This window comes from Lepus europaeus, chromosome 1 (assembly GCF_033115175.1).
Source record: "Lepus europaeus isolate LE1 chromosome 1, mLepTim1.pri, whole genome shotgun sequence".
In the NCBI taxonomy this organism is placed as follows: domain Eukaryota; kingdom Metazoa; phylum Chordata; class Mammalia; order Lagomorpha; family Leporidae; genus Lepus; species Lepus europaeus.
Window position 1 is genome coordinate 140,581,794 of NC_084827.1, and position 19,683 is coordinate 140,601,476.

Here is a 19,683-nt window from a genome sequence, read left to right on the forward strand (position 1 = left end):
AAAGGAGTGAATCAATTTTGAAAATGAAGCTACAGTGACATACCATCTGTGTCAATTTGCTAGGAAAAAATTGATCTTGATGGTGTCCTAATTGAAGAGAATCAATTAGCAACATGAAAAACAAGAGCCAACACCACAGACATCCTAACTGGTTCAGTTTACTCAACTCTGCTTGGAAAGTTAAAACGGAGTATACTTTCTCATTGATGAGTGCCAACTGTTTGCTCAGATCAGCTGCAGAGCTTTCAATGAAAAATTTAAGCAAGTAGGATCAAGATTCTGAAGCAGTTTTTCAAGGAATTGGAAGAGGAGATTAAACATAGCTTTAAACAGTATGATCCTGAAGACAAAGTATAATCAAAGCAATGACTACTAAAAGCGGTTCAATCAGAGCAAAAGTAGACCGGTCAAAAAGCAAAGGTCATGGCAAACAGTTTTATTGGATACCCAAGGCATTTTGCTTGTTGACTTTCTGGTTGGCCAAAGAATGATAACATTTGCTTATTATGGGAGTGTTTTGAACAAATTAGCCAAAGGTTTGGCAGAAAAAATGTCCAAAAAGCTTCATCAGAGAGACAAAGCTTCTGTTCATCTCTCTAATCAAACAAGGGCAATTATGTGAGAGTTTCAATGGGGAATCAGGAGGCGTTCACGGTGCAGTCCTGATTTGACTCCTTCTGAGCTCTTTTTATTTCCTAATGGTAAAAAATCCTTAAGGAGCACTCATTTTTCTTTGGTTGCTAGTGCACTGACATGGTAACTTCAGTTCTTCAGGGATGTGTCACAACACAAGACACAAAATACCTTGAACTTGATAGAGGTTAGGTTGAGAAATAAATTTTATATATTTTATCTATATCTTTTAATTCCATTTTTCTATGAATGTTTTGACGTCTCCTCATATGTCTTCCTTCCAGACCATGGAGGCATACTAGGTAAAGTTTTCTGCAATTTGGTTTTCATCATTAGATAATTTAAGTTGGCTATCTTTCCGTATCAGTAAATAAAGGGCTATACCTTTTTTAAAATTCCTTTATTACAACCCACTATATTGATATAACATTATTTATTTATCCAATCCCCCACTGATGGACATTTGGATTATGTCCAATTTTTTATTATTAGGTATAGTGCTACAGTTAAAACCCTTACACATTCATATCCATGAATTATGCAAGATAAACCCCTGAAATTGATTTTTTTTTGCCAGATGTTATGTACCTTTAGAACTTTGATAAATATTCCCAAAATTACCTCCAAAATGGGAGCACCAATTTATACTCCCATCAGTGATAACTGCTACAGGTGCCCATTTCCTTGCATGCTCACCACATTTTGTATCAAGCAATTGACTTGTTGGTTTAGGAACTGTGTCTTCTGCTTCCAAAAGACATGGTGATAAAGGCCATATCTGATATTCTTATCTTCCTTTATTTGCTTTTTACTTTTCATAACTGCCATTCAGTCCTAAGTGGGGAAGGAAGGTATTTTTGGTTTTTAGGATATTCCTCAGAGGTATGGGTATTTTCTAAGTTATGAACACCTATCATATATACATATGTATATATATGTATACTATATACTATACTGTATGCTATATATACTATATATACTATATATATATATATATATATATATACTATACACACACACACAACTTATAAAAAACTCAAATGTAAAATGTGCCCTAGAGGAAGGAAGATGCCCTTTCAGATTTTAAAGATGGAAGAATATAGTCCTCATATTTCCTTGAAACTGCTTGATCCATTCATTCTTGTATGTACAAGGTAGTCTTGCAAAAACTCATGGAACATGCATATTATGAAAAAATTATGGAGTTCAAAAGTTTTGCACCAAAATAAACTCATCTTTAATTCCATCTTATAGAACTTTAAGATGCATTTTCACTTCATTTGAAAGAGAGAGGGGTTTGGAGTTGTGGCACAGCAGGCTAAGCCGCCATCTGCAACCCTGTCATCCCATATAAGCACAGGTTTGAGTCCCAGCTGCTTCACTTCTGATCCAGCTCCCTGCTAAAGCACCAGGGGAAGCAGTGGAAGATGGTTTTGAAGGCTTTGGTGCCTGCCACTCATTTGGGAGATGTAGACAGAAGTTCTTGGCTCCTAGCTTCAGCCTGGCCATGTCCCCGCGAACCAGAGGATGGAAGATCTCTTTCTCTCTGCCCCTCCCTCTAACACTTTCAAATAAATACATAAATAAATCTTTAAAAACAAAGCAAAAAGAAAGAGAGACAAATATAGATTTAGATAGATCTTTCATCTACTGGTTCACTCTCCAAATTCCTGCCCAGACAGGGCTGGGTCAGGTCACAGCCAGGAGCCAGGAACCTAATCTGAGTCTCCCATGTGGGGGGCAAGCACCCAAGTACTTGAGCCATCATCTGCTACCTTCTCAGGGTGGACATTCCATGAATGTTTTGAATTACATTCATATGAATCCAAGTGTTAGTTCATTCTTACATCCACGCATTTACTCAGTTCACTTTAAATCAGCTGAGTTTTGGGGACCATGCCAATCACTGTGGCTATTGAGATGAAATATAATCTCTGCCTTCAAAGAGATCACAATCAAACCTGGTAGAAAAGATAGAAAAGGAAACTAACGCTCTTCTCTTTCCGGTCCCAGGCACTTCGGCAGCCGCAGGTTACGGTGCAGACATGGCCAAGTCCAAGAACCACACCACGCACAACCAGTCCCGAAAATGGCACAGAAATGGCATCAAGAAACCGCGATCACAAAGGTACGAGTCTCTGAAAGGGGTGGACTCCAAGTTCCTGAGGAACATGTGTTTTGCCAAGAAGCACAACAAGAAGGGCCTGAAGAAGATGCAGGCCAACAACGCCAAGGCTATGGCTGCACGTGCTGAAGCTATCAAGGCCCTGGTCAAGCCTAAGGAAGTAAAGCCCACGATCCCGAAGGGTGTCAGCCGGAAGCTTGATCGACTTGCCTACATTGCCCACCCCAAGCTTGGAAGGCGTGCCCGTGCCCGCATTGCTAGGGGTCTCAGGCTGTCCCGGCCACAGACCAAGGCAAAGGCCAAGACTGAGCCCCAAATCAAGGGCAAGGTCAAGGCTCAAATCAAGGCCCAAGCTCAAGCTCAAATCAAGAGCAAGGGCAAGCCCAAGGCCCAGGCCCAAGCCAAGCCCAAGGCCCAGGCCCAAGCCAAGCCCAAGGCTCAGGCCCAAGCCAAGCCTAAGGCTCAGGCCCAAACCAAGCCCAAGGCTCAGGCCCAAACCAAGCCCAAAGCCCAGGCCCAAGCCAAGTCTAAGGCTCAGGCCCAAGCCAAGCACAAGGCCCAGGCCCAAGCCAAGCCCAAGGCTCAGGCCCAAACCAAGCCCAAGGCCCAGGCCACACCTGCAGCCCCAGTTCCGGCTCAGGCTCTTCCCAAAGGTGCCCAGCCCCCCACAAAGGCTCCCTAGTAACAGCCTGTGCCTGCCAATGCAAGGGCAGAAGGACTGGTGTGACCCCTGGGCTGCTGTCTACGTGGGGCTAGTGTCCTCCTGTGCTGTTTGTACAAATAAACCTGAGACAGGGAAAAAAAAAAAAAAAAAGGAAACTAACAGAATAGAGTGGGAAAGTGCTTTCATGTCAGGGGTCCCGTGAGTAAAAGGTTTTATTTTTTTTTTCCCCAAAAAAGCTTTTTATTTAATGACTACAAATTTCGTAAGTACAACTTTAGGAATATAGTGATTCTTTCCACCATATCTGCCCTCCCACCCCCACTCTTCCACCCAACCTCTTCCTCCCTCTTCCATTCCCAGTCCCATTCTCCATTACAAAAAAATAAAAATAAAAATAAAACAAGCAAACAAACAAAAAACTGTTCCTCAACAGACAGTCAAGACAAGGGCTGTTCAAGTCATTGCTTCTCAAAGTGTCAATTTCACTTCTACAGATTTCCTTTTAGGTGTTCTATTAGTTATCACAGCAGGAATCTGTTTCTGAGGGTAACTGTCACATTGAACTTGGGCAGGAAGGAAGTGAGTAAAAGAACTCATGAAGAGCATCCTTCTAGACTCTCTGTGTTTATACATTCACAAACACAGATACGAATATAAAAGAATTTCTCTTGTGAGAGAAAAATTAAAGCACTGAATAAATTAATCAACATGCATAATATTTTAATAAATGACTTTCTTATAGAGAATGCATAATTCATTCATCCCAGTTCAGTAACCTTAACAGCCCCTCCCAACTCACAAATGTGGCCGCTTATATTCAAGAAGTTCAGGGTGTCTATTTCTCTGCGTTTCCTTTTCCTCTAGGGTAGGTTTTGTTTGCGTTTTTTTTTTTTTTTTTTTTTTTTTTTTACAGGCAGAGTTAGACAGTGAGAGATACAGAGAGAAAGGTCTTCCTTCCGTTGGTTCACCCCCTAAATGGACGCTACAGCCAGTGCACCTTGTTTATCCAAAGTCAGGAACCAGGTGCTTCTCCTGGTCTCCCATGTGAGTGCAGGGCCCAAGCACTTGGGCCATCCTCCACTGCACTCCTGGGCCACAGCAGAGAGCTGGACTGGAAGAGGAGCAACCAGGACAGAATCTGGCGCCCCAACTAGGACTAGAACCCCGTGCGCCGGCATCGCAGGCGGAGGATTAGCCTATTGAGCCGTGGTTCCGGCCTCGTTTTTGTTTTTAGCTTTCCACCTTTGTCTTACCTTCGCTGCTGACTTTTCACTTTGGAGCTTCACTTCACAGTTCTGCTACCCTGGCTCTCTGGCCCTTTCTGGGGGCTAGGATCTCAATGCTTGCAATTTTGTGTGATCCTACAGCTTCCAGCTAGTACTACCTGCTCATAGTCCTGGCACCAATGTCACCCTCCCAGCTGCTTACCTACCTGGGAAAGTTTTATGTAGAGGGGCTTATTGGACTTAAGCGATAAGACTACCGGTTATTTGGAGCTTCAACTCTATACTCAAAGAGAATCTGCAATAATGACTCAAATAAAGTGTAGGGGTACGTATAGTTTGAAAAAGAATATTCAATATTGTGATTTTAACTTCAAAATATTAAATAAACCTCTTGTTTTATATTAGAACCTTTCAAGTAAAGCTTACAGATGTATCACAATAATGTTAATAATAGAGGAAACTGGGTATGGGATAACAGGAACCCTGTAACTCTTGTAGTCTCTGCCTAAAACTACTCTAAAATTAAAAGTTTATTTAAAAACATCTAGGGGCTGGCGCTGTGGTATAGCGGGTAAAGCCACTACCTGCAGCTCCAGCATGACATATGGGCACTGGTTCTAGTCCCGGCTGTTCCATTTCTGATCCAACTCCCTGCTAATGCACCTGGGAAAGCATTGGCAGATGGCCTAAAACTTGGGCCCCTGCACCCACATGGGAGAGCTGGATGAAGCTCCTGGCTCTTGACTTCGGTCTGGCCCAGTTCTGGCGGTTGCAGCCATTCGAGGGGTGAAACAGTGGATGGGAGGTTCTCTCTCTCTCTCTCTCTCTCTCTCTGCTTCTCCTTCTTTGTAACTCTGACTTTCAAAAAGACAAACAAATTAAAAATATATATATATCTAAACTCTTACTGAGAGTAAACTCAGAAGTCAGAAAGAGTCCCAGCAGAGGTATTTCTGAGAGACTGTACAGGAAATCCAAACATATAACCTGATTACAAACATTATAGACTAAAAATTCAGAAATAATCAGAAAAGTAATCTTAACTGGAATATATACCAACAGAGGGCAATTCCAGTTGTGAACTAGCTAAGAAATAGAATTTCTATAATATATTTTTGCATGCATTGACTTCCAAAAGAGGCACAAACTTTGCATATAAGAAAATCTCATATTCAATAGCTAAAATAAAAATTTTAGAAAACAGGGGCCGGCGCCGCGGCTCACTAGGCTAATCCTCCGCCTTGCGGCGCCGGCACACCGGGTTCTAGTCCCGGTTGGGGCACCGATCCTGTCCCGGTTGCCCCTCTTCCAGGCCAGCTCTCTGCTGTGGCCAGGGAGTGCAGTGGAGGATGGCCCAAGTGCTTGGGCCCTGCACCCCATGGGAGACCAGGAGAAGCACCTGGCTCCTGCCATCGGATCAGCGCGGTGCGCCGGCCGCAGCGCGCCTACCGCGGCAGCCATTGGAGGGTGAACCAACGGCAAAAAGGAAGACCTTTCTCTCTGTCTCTCTCTCACTGTCCACTATGCCTGTCAAAAAAAAAAAAAAAATTTTAGAAAACAGGAACATTTTTCAAGGTGTGTCTCATAAAATAGGAATAGGTGTTTCATAAAAAATGAAGTATTAGGTTCAAATAGCTTGAGAAATACTTAAACAAAATGAATCCGTATTTCCTCTTTTCGGAGCTCTGCAGAACCTTCTGCTGCTGCTGAATGCGATGAGTCATGGAGAAGACGAGGGTGTGGGCAAACCTCTCTGCAAAGATGAAAACATTCTATTGTCTGCTAGCCATAATTGGATGCTGAACTCTTAAAATGTGGCTGGTGCAGCTGCACAGCTGGATTTTAAATTTTATTTAATGTAATGTAAACAGTCAAATGTGGCAACTGGCTACCACGTTGGAGCAGGCGCCAGTGGAGCATCCCCAGGGCCCCATTTCCAGTGGAGATGCTCTGGGAAGCATTTCTACAGAGTGGCTGGTCTCAGACATTTTGGCCACAGGATCCCTTCACCACTGAGGACTTCAAAGAACTTTTGCGTACGATGTTAGAAATCAACAGGTTTTTAAAAATATTTATTCATTAATTTAAAAATATGCTCAGTTTTCTTTCAAGTGGCAGACTTACTTCATTCACTTCCAACAAAATGTCTGTCAAATAGCCAAGTCTGAGTGTAATCACAGCCTACCTTGTCAGTTGTATTTTCAAATAAAAATGGTATCCTGGGGTAGGCATTGTGGCATAGCAGATAAGAGTGACTTTAAAGTGGATAAATGCATCTTAAAAAAAAAAAAAAAGTGTCCTGTGAAACAGCAGGCAATTCAGCTAGCAATTCCAACCACTGCCTAGTGCTCAAACTGTTATATCTCAGCATTAACACAAGCAGTTTATATGTCCTTTTACTTTGTCAAGGACTGAAGTTTAATAAAATAGTTAATTTTTATTGCATTTTTTTAAACAGCAAGTGTGTGACAACATTTAATACAAGGACAGCTAGTCCAGTTCCCGTGCACTCACATTCATGCCAAAGCATGAGCAGTTTTATCTACTACAAAATTTGCTTTGGCACCATCAGTGAAAAAGGCAGTTAGTCTTGGAATTGTTATTAAAATCATTTTTAGCCTCATGAAACTTTCATAAGGTGTCTCTGGGCACCAAAGGTCTGCAGATCACATTTTAAGAATAGCTGATATAGAAAAAGAGTGTGGGAGATGAGGAGAAGGAATTGGGAGTGAATAGAATTTAGGAATTTGAACCTTTAACTGAGATTGATAAGAAAACTGGTGAGAGTTCAAAGTGCTTATGACAAACACTTAAGTAAGAAGGGCAGGGAGAACTCTAAGCAGACTTGATTTTTGGAAGTGAGTATTGTGACAAATAAAATGGGGGTACCAAATAGTGCATTCCTTGAAATGTGACTGTCATTTCAAGCTATTCACTTAAGAAAAGCTTAATAGTATAAATTAGCTAACATGAGGTCACAAGAGCTCATGCATTACCAATGAAATAGTGAAAAACAAAATAAGGCAAAGAAAGAATGTCATTTTGTGCAGTGTTGGAAACGTGATAATTTAATTTTGTAAGCCCAGAGCACATTTCAAAATACAATCAGCTCTTTTCCACATTAATTCTTGAGTTTCTACTTCCTGATTTCCTTCTTTTTTCATAACTCAGGCAGGATTTATTTTCTCCTTCGCACATCAGTGGATTTCAATTCCATCAGGCACATCTCTTTGTCTGCACACCGCACTTGGCTTTCCCCTCTACGCGTTCCAATGTGAACTTTGGGGCACATACTTCAAATGATTGCTCCTTCTTTCTACCCATCTTATCTCCTTTCACTTTCATTGGTAGGCATACAAATAATATGCAAAGGGAGTGAGGGCAAAGGTAAGCAGAGGCTGGTTTTGCATCCCTTTCACCCCCTCCTTATATGATAACGATGCTAAGTAATTTACGTAGAAATGAACAAACAAAAGCCTTCACTTGGAGAATTATAGATGATAGAAACACAATTTAACAATAAATGAGATCATTTGTGCTCTTATAACACCCTGAAAAATTTCAGAGCGCTCTAGAAATATTATCCAGTTTATCTTTCATTCCTACAGCAAACATTCTTATCTTCTATTTTCTAAGTGGAAGGGGAATTTCCAGTACCTTGCTCCCAGCAGTAAGATAAAAGGTAAGTGTCCCAAGCACAGATAGGCAAGGCAAATCAGATCACTCTCTCACCTCCACCACAGCAGCCCCTGCAGCTTCATTCAGGCTGTGACCCTCAGTATTCCCAGGCTTTCCTAAAAGCATGCTCTGATTCATAACTGGCCCCGCCAGACTCCTGTTTATGTAGCTGATCCATGTTCTTGGATCCTGAAGGGTTAAGAGTCTGGGTTGCTGTTAGAAAGAAAAGTGTGCAATTATGTTAATTTTTGCAAAAAAAAAAATGTGTAATTATATTAATCTTCTTAAAATGGGGGATGGGAAGTGCTCAAGTAAAAAAAAAATATTTGCAGAAACATGATATCAGTGCCTGATTTGAATTGGTACAAGCCAGAGCCTTAAAAACTAACTGCACAAATAATTGTATGCAATAAATAATATAGGACTCAATTTCATACTGCGGCAACTAAAGCGCATCATACACTAGAATTGCTTGTATTGGAAAAGAAACTCAAGAGATAGAAATGCTAAAATTAAGAATCTGAAAAATATTTCTCACAGCTTTATGTTGTTTCCTATGTCAATAACAATTTAAAATATTTTTAAGACTTATTTATTTATTTGAGAGGCAGAGTTACAGATAGAGGGAGAGAGAGAGAGAGGTCTTCCATGTGCTGGTTCATTTCCCAAATGGCCACAAGGGATGGAGCTGGGCCAGGCTGAAGCCAGGAGCCAGGAGCTTCCTCCAGGTCTCCCATGTGGTTGCAGGTGCCCAAGAACCTGGGCCATCTTTCACTGCTTTCCTAGGCCATTAGGAGTGAGAGAGCTGGGTTAAAAGATGAGCAGCCGGGACATGAACTAGGGCCAATATAGGATGCCGTCACTGCAGGCAGAGGCTTAGCCCATTATACCACAGCACTGGCCCCTCAAACATTTATAAGAGGAAAAGTGACCATGGAAAATTAGAAAAGACCAAATATGTAAGTGGAGTTGGTTGACTGAGAACACTGTATTTCCTCAAGGATCCTACCTAAGTTGGTCCCACAAAGGGCCTTGGTAGGAAAAGTGAACCAGGGAGTTTTCATCTTAACTTCAGTAATAACATTTACTGCATTGAAACCTCAAGCGTATGACAGTGCAGAATACACTGACTACCCATATGGTACCAGTATACCAACATGATTTGCCTCAGGTGTTCGTAGTGTTACTCCTTATAAACTTGCCTGGCCACATTGAGTGGCCCTGTCCAGTGAAGGAGGAGGGGCATGAACCTGACCAAAGTCCACAACCTGATCCAGCATCTTTATTTTTTTTAAGATTTTATTTATTTGGAAGATAGAGAGAGAGGTAGAGACAGAAAGGTCTTCTATCTGCTGGTTCACTCTCTAGATGGCTGCAATGGCTGGAGCTGCGCCGATCCGAAGCCAGGAGCCAGGACCTTCTTCCAGGTCTTCCACATGAGTGCAGGGGCCCAAGGACTTTGGCTATCCCCGCCCATAGCAGAGAGCCTGATCCAGCATCTTTAAACACCTGCCCTGGTAGATGCTATATTCTGAAGAATTTCCTTTCTTGGACCTCTCAGCACAGCTCATTCATTTGCACCCTTGCACTGGACATCATCCTTTGGACTCTCCCAGATGTCAGTGGAGTTATAGAGATGGAGAGGCAGAATTAGAGACAGAGAAATCTTCCATCTGCTGGTTAACCCCCAAATGGTCTGAAGCCAGGACGTAGGATCTTCATCTGGGTCTCCCATGTGGGTGCAAGAGTCGAAATACTTGGGTCATCCTCCAATGCTTTCTCAGGCACATCAGCAGGGAGTTGGATTGGAAGTGGAGCAGCCAGGACTCAAACTGGCACCCATAGTGGATGCCGGTGCTGCATACTGTGGCTTAATACACTATGTCACAGCATTGGCCCTTCATTCTACTCTTAAACTTATGCCTTGTCTTTCAGCTACCACATTAAAAGCTATCCCTCTTGACTACCACCAAATTTCATCCCTTTGGTTACTGTTCTTCATTCTGAGCTTCTGCCCAGGCCTCTGCTTATACTCAACCTATAGGCAGCCCTCTTTGTTCTGCTGACCTGTCCTTGGGACCACCAGTGCCTGAGCGTTCAGCAAAGCGACACCATCTGCAAACACTCATTAATACTGGTTTGACGCCAGCGCATGTTCACGGGAGGGGGCAGATACAATATAATTATACATACGTGCCACTCATATGTTCATTTATTAAGTCATTTAGGCACTGTATTAGGCACTGGAGAAATAAGCATGGAGCAGAAAAGGAGGCAACCGATATATGGAGACTAAAACTGTGAGCTCCATATGGTTCAGTCTCTGTGTGAGAAGCACACAGTGTAGTTTTACAAATATATTTCTGTATTTATTTATGCTTCTGAAAGAAGAATTAAAGGGATTCCAGCTCCACAGGCCATATTTTGAGTCTCTGATTACTCAGAGGCTCTTCCATGCTAGTTCTCCCAAACTCATTCCAGCCCCATTGGCAACACGTCCTTTCTCTGAGTTCGTCATTAGGCTACTTCTAACTTGTCTTAAGCTTTGGATTAATATGTCATACTTTTACATTTTAGAGGGGTACAGTGCAAGACTTCAACACAGCATAAACTGGCAATACCAGACAACCTTACCTTTTTGGTGTGTGTTTGGAGCCTACCATCTCCTCTGTTCCAGTTCTTTATGCAGAATATTATACATCATCATAAGTCACAGTCACCACCACCGTGCTGCAAAACCTGAGAACACTTTGCATTCACCCTACTGAGTCTGAGGACCTGCTATCCAACCTCTCCCACCCTTCCCAGATTCTGGTAGTCACTATTTTAAATTAGGGTCAAATATAATATTATTGCCTATTTAACTTCCACATGAGAAAGAACACGTGATATTTATCTTTTTGTGTCTGGCATATTTCACTTAACATAATGATCTTCAATTCTATATTTTGTTGCAAGTGTCAGGATTTCATTCTTTTGTATGTCAGAGTAACATTTCATTGTGTGTATATATAGCTCTTGACTTGTTGATAGATTTAGCTGCTTTTAATAGGTCCTGTGTCTTTCTTCTCCCTTTTAATTCCTGTTATTATCTCACTCCTTGTTCTTCCACCCCAGAACAAATCCAGAATTCAGCCAACCAAAAGCGTCCTTTGGCGTATGACAGGGGTGGTAGGGGAGAAGGAGGAGAGTGAGGAGCATTGGCACAGGAGTATTTTTTCTCCATCACACATGTAATCATGTAATTACAACAGGATGTGGCACACACAAAGTGCTCTGGACACATAAATGAAACAGTTATAGCTGCTTTGTGTTTTTAGGTAAAAGTTTTGTAGCCAATTGAGAATAGATAGCTTTTTAGTTGCCTAAAATGCCTGAAAAATGGAGTTCAACAGGCATGAAGGGAGAGAAAGAACACCCTGGGTAAAGGGACTAACACATATGAAGGCAGGAATATTTGAATGAGAAAGACTTCATTCCTTCTGTAGTGTCTTTAGCTTAGAGTATACGTGATAGGCAGGATGGGAAATGAAGACACTTTCCTGGGTTAAAAAGCTTGAACTTCTAAAAAAAATACAGTTTTGAACACCAATTTTGAAAAAGGATAGAAGACGAGCAAGTTTACAGACAAGGAGACTACTGTAGTACAGTACCTAGGTGCTACTGTAGTCATCCAGTCTGTTTTTTTTTTTTTTTAATTTTTGATAGGCAGAGTGGACAGTGAGAGAGAGAGACAGAGAGAAAGGTCTTCCTTTGCCGTTGGTTCACCCTCTAATGGCCGCCGCGGTAGCGCGCTGCAGCCGGCGCACCGCGCTGTTCCGATGGCAGGAGCCAGGTGCTTCTCCTGGTCTCCCATGGGGTGCAGGGCCCAAGGACTTGGGCCATCCTCCACTGCACTCCCTGGCCACAGCAGAGAGCTGGCCTGGAAGAGGGGCAACCGGGACAGGATCGGTGCCCCGACCGGGACTAGAACCCGGTGTGCCGGCGCCGCAAGGCGGAGGATTAGGATTAGCCTGTTGAGCCACGGCGCCGGCTTTTTTTTTTTTTTTTTTTTTTTGACAGGCAGAGTGGACAGTGAGCAAGAGAGAGACAGAGAGAAAGGTCTTCCTTTGCCTTTGGTTCACCCTCCAATGGCCGCCACGGCCGGCTCACCGCGCTGATCCGAAGCAGAGAGCCAGATGCTTCTCCTGGGTGCAGGGTCCAAGCACTTGGGCCATCCTCCACTGTACTCCCAGGCCACAGCAGAGAGCTGGCCTGGAAGGGGGGCAACCGGGACAGAATCTGGTGCCCCGACCGGGACTAGAACCTGGTGTGCCAGCGCCGCAGGCGAAGGATTAGCCTACTGAGCCACGGCGCCGGCCCAGTCTGTTTTAAGGCCCTGAAAGAGTAGCAGTTGTCAAGGAAGTGAGCTAATTGGATCAAAAGATTCTCAGAAGGCCCAGAAAAAAATAGGACTTCATGACCAGTTGGAATTGGACAGCAAAAGGGAAAGAGGTGGCCCAGATGTCTGTCTGCTTTTCATCTTGGGGATGTAGGACAAATTTTAGTGCCACTGAATAGGAGAGGGACCACAGACTGTTCAGGGGAGAGAGGAGATTGTTTGAATGCTGATGAAGAACCCTGAAATGATTCTGAGGCATGGAGCACGTCGGCTGTCCTCACTACTGCCATCCTGGAGTGATAAGTGACAACCATAACTCTAAAACTCTCCAGTGAGGGGACTTTAAATCAGTCACCAATGTATTTTTGCATTTACTATGTATTTTTTTCAGATAACCTGTTGTGATCTTAAATTTGTCATGTTGTAGTGAAAGTTCAATCGCTTTGTTGCTCAGAGAAGGAAGAGTACATCTTAATTTCTCTGGAAGAAGTTTTTCTTACGGTGGAAGGACTAGTGTAGTGGTCAGCTTTTTAACTAGTGTTATTCTTCAACGTCGGCATTAACCTTGTTCACTGCTTTAGATGCTGTAGCTGGTGGTCAGCTAGTTATTCTGTTGACTAATAGATAGAAACTGAAGATTTGAAAAATGTGAGAGCCAGGAGGATATGTGAAGTCACTGACTCAAATCTTCAGTTGAAACCTTCACAGTGGAAAAAACTTTTAAGCTGTTTTAGTTCAGTTCCTTTTCTCTTCCTAGAAAGATGTAATCTTCAATTCTTAGTGTATCTGTGGTTTTGACTGAAGCACCTGCAAGTTTTGTTCAATCCTCTTTAGCTATGGACCTTGGAGGGAACCCTACTGAATGGTATTAATCCAGAGGTAAGTACAGTGAGTGATTTACTTCTCAATTCCTACTTACGCATTCCAACAACATAAGTTCAGAACAAAAATCACCCAAAATTCTATCACTTGAGTAAATCAATTTATCTATATCACATTTTAGTTCATGTCTATAGACATATTCCATTTTATTTTATACAAAAACTGCTCTATATTCTACATTTCATGTTTCATTTAACATTTTATCTTGTACATTCTCCCATTTAACCATAACTTTATCATTCCTTATGTCTCCTGCCTTTAATATTCTTTGTCCATGATAATACAGCAACATATAGACAGTTACAAACATTTGAGGCCACTTCAAAAAGTTTGAGGAAAATAGAACTAAAACATAATATTTTCATTTACATTGTTTTATTTTTAAAAATTTGAGTAATATACAATGCTTGGGGACAGTATTGTGGCATAACAGGTTAAGCCTCTGCTTGTGACGCCAGCATCCTATATTGGCGTGTTTGAGTCCTGGCTGCTCTACTTCCTATCCAGCTCCTTGCTAATGTACCTGGGAAAGCAGAAGATGGCCCAAGTGTTTGGGCTGCTGCCACCCATATGGGAGACCTGGAAGAAGCTCTAGGATCCTGGCTTAGGCCTGGCCCAGCCCTGGCCATTGTGACCATTTGGGGAGTGAATCAGCAGATGGAAGCTTGCTCTGTGTGTGTGTGTGTGTGTCTCTTCCTCTCCCTCTGCAACTCTTTCAGACAAACAAATCTTTTTTAAAAATATGAAATGCTTGTATTTTTGTGGGCTATAGTGAAATATTTCAACACATATATACAGGATAAGCCAATTAAACCAAGCAACTAGCTTTTCCATTATCTTACCTTTTCTTTCTGCTTGGAGCCTACCAGCTCCACTCTTCCATTTCTTTATACAGTGTATAATACATTATTGTTAACTAGTCATCTGCCTGTACTTTGGAACACCTCATTTGTCTATTTTTGCCTTTTGTTTCCTGTGTTTTGAGGGTCTTATCTAAAAAAATCATTGCCTATGCCAATGTCTTAAAGCATTTTCACCATTTTTCCCTAGTAGTTTCACATTCTGCAATCCACTTTTAAGTAAATAAAAATAAACAAATACCTTTTAAAAATATTTTTTGATGTTGAGTTGATTTTTGTAGAAGATGAGAGGTAAGGGCCAAGTTGAAATCTTCTGCATATGGAATATGGTTTTCCCATCAGCATTCATCAAAGAATCTGTCTTCCTCAGTGTATGTTTTTGGTACCTTTACCAAACTTCAGTTGCTATAGATGCTCGGATTAATTTCTGGAATTTCTTTTCTATTCCATTGGTCTATGTGGCTGTTTTTATGCCACGCTCATGCTGTTTTGTTTAAAGAGCTCTGTAGTATGTCTTCAAATCTGGTATTCTCTAGTTTTGTTCTTTTTCTTCAAGATAACCTGGGATATTTTGGATCTTTCATGATTTCATATGAATTTTAGGATTCCTTTTTTCTAGTCCCATGAGAAATGGGTATTTTTGATGGGGATTATGTAGACCCTGTAAATTGTTCTGGGTAATATGCACATTTTAATAATATTAATTCTGCTAATCCATGAACATTAGAGGTCATTCCATTCTTTGATCTCTTCTTAAATGTCTTTCATCAGTGTTTTGTAATTTTTATTTTTTAAGATTTATTTTCTTTGAAAGTCAGAGTTATACAGAGAGGACAGAGAGAGACAGATACTCATGCACAGAGAGAGAGAGGGAGAGAGATCTTCCATGCACTGGTTTACTCCCCTGATGACTGCAACAGCCAAGGCTAGGCCAGGCCAAAGCCAGGAGCCAGGAGCCAGGAGCCAGGAGCCATGAGCCATGACCCAGGAGCCAGGAGTCAGGAGCTTCTTCTAGGTCTCCCATGTAGACGCAGGGGCCTAAACACTTGGGTCATCTTCTGTTGCTTTTCCCAGGTACATTAGCAGGGATTGGAAATGGAGCAGCCAGGACTCGACCTGGCACCCATATAGGATGCTGGCATCACAGGCAACAGCTTTATCTGCTATACCACAATGCTGGCTCCTGTAATTTTTATTGTAGAAGGCTTTGACATTCTTGGTTAAATTTATTCCAACGTATTTTTTTTTACTTTAGTACCTACTGTGAATAGATTGTTCTTAAAATTTCTCAGTGAGTTTGTTATTGGTATATAAAAATGTTATTAATATTTTGATGTTGATTTTGTATGCCACACTTTACTGAGTTCATTTATCAGTTCTAAGAGTCTCATGGTAGTTGCTTGGTGTACAAAGTCATGTTATTATAAAAGTTCTGATCATAGCCAGTATCTTGAGGCGTTCCTCTGTTCTGCACCAACCAGCACATTCATAGAACCTGAGACTGACAGCATGAAAAGCAAGGAAAGATCACTAACACACACTAGAAAATATGTTCTTACCTCTAGAAGCTATTGTCAGCACCCTCAAGGGCTCTTCTTTTTCAAAATCTGGAATACATTGTAAGAAATTAATTGGTTTTCTCAATCTAATCTCTAATGTCAGCTGTGACATCACAAAGCAAGCTCACAGATGGCATCAACTGGGTGCTTTATCAGCCCAATTAGCACTGATGCCCAAATGATATGGATCCAGCAGCCTTATCAAAATTTACATTCTAACTAGAAAGCAGAAAAACCCATAAATTATTAGGTAACATTCCTCTAACAAAAGTTTTATAGCTTTTAGGTAATAATAATATAACAAGGAGTACATCTCAGGCCTGAAGAAGAATGTAAAATAAAAACATAGCATAGCCTTAGAAATGGAGGAATCATTTCTGGAAAAAAAAAGAAATTAAAAAAGAAATTATCAACTCATTAGCTTTTTACTTATTTTAACTAAAAATTGATTTTTTTATTATTATTATTTTTTTTTTTACAGGCAGAGTGGATAGTGAGAGAGAGAGACAGAGAGAAAGGTCTTCCTTTTTGCCATTGGTTCACCCTCCAATGGCCGCTGCGGCCAGCGCATCGCGCTGATCTGAAGCCAGGAGCCAGGTGCTTCTCCTGGTCTCCCATGCGGGTGCAGGGCCCAAGCACTTGGGCCATCCTCCACTGCCTTCCCAGGCCATAGCAGAGAGCTGGCCTGGAAGAGGGGCAACCGGGACAGAATCCGGCGCCCCGACTGGGACTAGAACCCGGTGTGCCGGCGCCGCAAGGCGGAGGATTAGCCTGTGAAGCCACGGCGCCAGCCAAATTGATATTTTTTTCAAGATAAGTAATGTTTTAAAGCAAAATTGACTTTCACTTTAAGAACACTACAGAATTTTAATGATTTCAGTCTTTTGTTCTCTGTGAAAAGCCTTCTGGGGAGTATTAAATTTTTCATTATTATCACTAAGACATTTGATCCATACTCTCCTTTTGTTCATTCTGCAGCTCTTAACAATGTCATGTTTTCTGGAGAGCTTCATAAATACATTTAGATTAAACCATATGGTCATAAAACCTGTCATTATATTGTAGACAAGGTCTGGTGGTTGTTGTTTTAACAAAAGTGCCCTTGACCAGTCTTACTTCTTTGAAAGCTTTACTATAATCCTGAAACCAAACTTCACTTTAACAATAAATCAGCTCTGAATATGTATGTGTCTACTTACAGCAAAATACATAATAGATGCTTTGAAGTGGCCAATTTTTCTCATCAATGTTGCTCGAAGTCTATGTATGATAAATGGCTTTTGACTCATTTATCATGTGGGCCTCCCCTAGTTTTGATTTCTTCACTTCCAAGCTTTTTCCCTCAGTCATTGTCAACAACCGATTCCCCCAGTTACATCCGTGACTTTGTCATCATCAAAACTATACCAGCTCTAAAATCTTTACTTCAAGCATACCATGTTCAGTTCATCAACTCTGGTACCCCAATTTCACAATAGCATTTTGTCAATACCTTCAACCTAATGAATGTCCCACTTTTTTTTTCTTTTGTACTATCTACCACTTCTTTCATGTCTTGCCTTTACTCCTTAATGAGTTTATAACCCATGATCCATAATCTACCTATCTATAATCACATCTACTGAAAGCACCATAGTTCTATAGCCTTCCCTCTTCTTGGACTCACTTGGCAAAGTTCCACTATCTACTTATGCTATGCCTACACTCAAATATTTGATGAAAAAACCCACCAGGATGATTGGAATACTTTTAAATTCATTGTCATATATCTCAACAGAAATAAATCCTACTTGGAAATATCCTCTACTGCTCAAAATGTTTTTTCTCCAAAATTACCCTCACAACCCTTCTCAGAGCTTCTTTTTCCTTCCTCCTAGACCTCTCCCTTTGCATCAATATCTACAAAATTCCTATTTTAAATGATAAATGCATCCCTGATCTCCATGTACTCCTCCAACTACTGCCTCATTTTTCCATCTCTCTTCAGCATCTCCCTTCTTTTTCTCTGCTCAGCTATCTTTGAATTGTTGCCCACTCTACTCTGGTTCACTATTCTTGAAAAAATTTAGTGGCCAACTTCTGTCGTATCTTCTTTAGTCTCCCAGAATCAATGAAGACTACAGATACAGTCAACACCCCTTCTGTAACAGTCTTTCTTTTCCAGGTCTTGGGACACCTCAGTCTTTAGTTTTCTTATTGCCTTACCTGACACCTCTTCTTGGTTGTCTCTCCTAGATCCTCTTCCTTCTCTTCCTGACTTCCAAATGTTGGAGTGCCCGTGGTTCAGAGCTCTTCTCCCTACATTCACTTCTGAGGAAATCTCTGGTCATCAATAATTTCATATGATCCCAATCTCTAGCCTCTTCCACAAATTACAGGCCATGTACTTGACATCAAACCATCAACAGATTTAATTGACTCCCCTTGTGGGTGGGGCAGTTGCTTATCATGTTGGATGTCACCTTTGATACCCCTGGGCCTCAGAACAGTAAATGTTAGCCTCTCCCTCCACACCCCAAGTCATTGTGCCAACCACAAAAGCCCTCACATTTCCAATTGCTCTCTGGAGTTCTTGCCAATAATGAATGGCACAGCCACTTGCTGCTTTATATTTTATAGCAAATGTACCATCACTATGGAATTTGTTAAGGAGACATCACATGGCACTTTTACTTACAATGTTTTTAGGTTTTTAGGCTATGTTAGTAGCCTTTTAACTTAATGCTTCTGTGCCTTGTAAGCTAATTCTGGAACACGTTAAGTATGTTAAGTGAGGGGTGGATAAATGGGGGTCTCTACATTTTATCTTGAATGGATAAATAGGAAATAAGTAAATAACCTCCTTAGCAGTTATTGGGAAGAAGCTTCCTAGTATGACATTATATTCTCAAAGGACACTGAGATAGACAGTGTAGTTAAGTAGCTCCCAGGAATGCTCCCAACAATTCTGGCTTTTTGTATTGGCCCTGTTGGGTAATACTCTACCCTTCAATATAGACTAGAGCTTGTAACTTGCTTCTAATGAATATGGAGAAAATAGAGAATATCTAAGATTCAATTTCAGAAAACTGTGACTTCCACTTTGCTGTTCCTCACTTTTCTCAGCTCGTTCAATTTCAGGAGGCCAGCTGCCACACTGTGAGCCTCCCTGTGCAAAGGTTCACTCGGCAAGGAATGGTCAGCAACCAGCAGCTGCCGAGGAACTGAGGCCCTGAGACCACAACCAGTAATGAATCCTGCCAACAACCACATGAGCAAGTTTAGCAATGAATCCTTCCCTGGCCAACAACATGACTGTAGCTTTTTGGAGCCCCTCAAGCAGAAGATGCAGCTAAACCATGGCTGACTCACAAAATCTGTGAGCCAGCAAACATTTGTTTCAAGTCACTGGATTTTGGGGTAATTTGTTGCACAGTCATACATAACTAATATATACTGTCTGCATTAACCAACAGGAGACTCTCACTCATAGTGATTCCTGTTTTACAGTTTTAAGTCTGGAAAGCAGCCACATTTGTATTTTTGAATAAGAAGTGAGTACAAAACCTTACTGAAGAACTCTGGCAGAAAAAAAACATATTACACGGCAGAATGGTGGAAAGCAGAGAACCTCCACAGGCACAAATTGTATAGTCAGATCACCAGCTCTGCAAGTTTAGGCAAGTCAAATAACTT

At 41.5% G+C, this 19,683-nt stretch overlaps 1 protein-coding gene across 1 annotated transcript; it reads left to right on the forward strand.

Annotated features, from left to right (window-relative positions):
* Positions 1 to 2,649: 2,649 nt before the first annotated feature.
* On the forward strand, positions 2,650 to 6,459 carry LOC133763272 (large ribosomal subunit protein eL29-like). Its single transcript, XM_062196719.1, has 2 exons — positions 2,650 to 3,135; positions 6,332 to 6,459. The coding sequence occupies exons 1-2, from the start codon at positions 2,679 to 2,681 to the stop codon at positions 6,457 to 6,459; spliced, it is 585 nt and encodes a 194-aa protein (XP_062052703.1). The 5' UTR covers positions 2,650 to 2,678.
* Positions 6,460 to 19,683: the final 13,224 nt, after the last annotated feature.

What these genes read in the sequence shown, in the direction of transcription:
- LOC133763272 (XM_062196719.1), top strand. Translation starts at nt 2,679, where the DNA reads ATGGCCAAGTCCAAGAACCACACCACGCACAACCAGTCCCGAAAATGG. An exon ending in AGCTCAAATCAAGAGCAAGG is followed by an intron (nt 3,136 to 6,331) that starts GCAAGCCCAAGG and finishes CTCTTTTCGGAG; the next exon opens with CTCTGCAGAACCTTCTGCTG.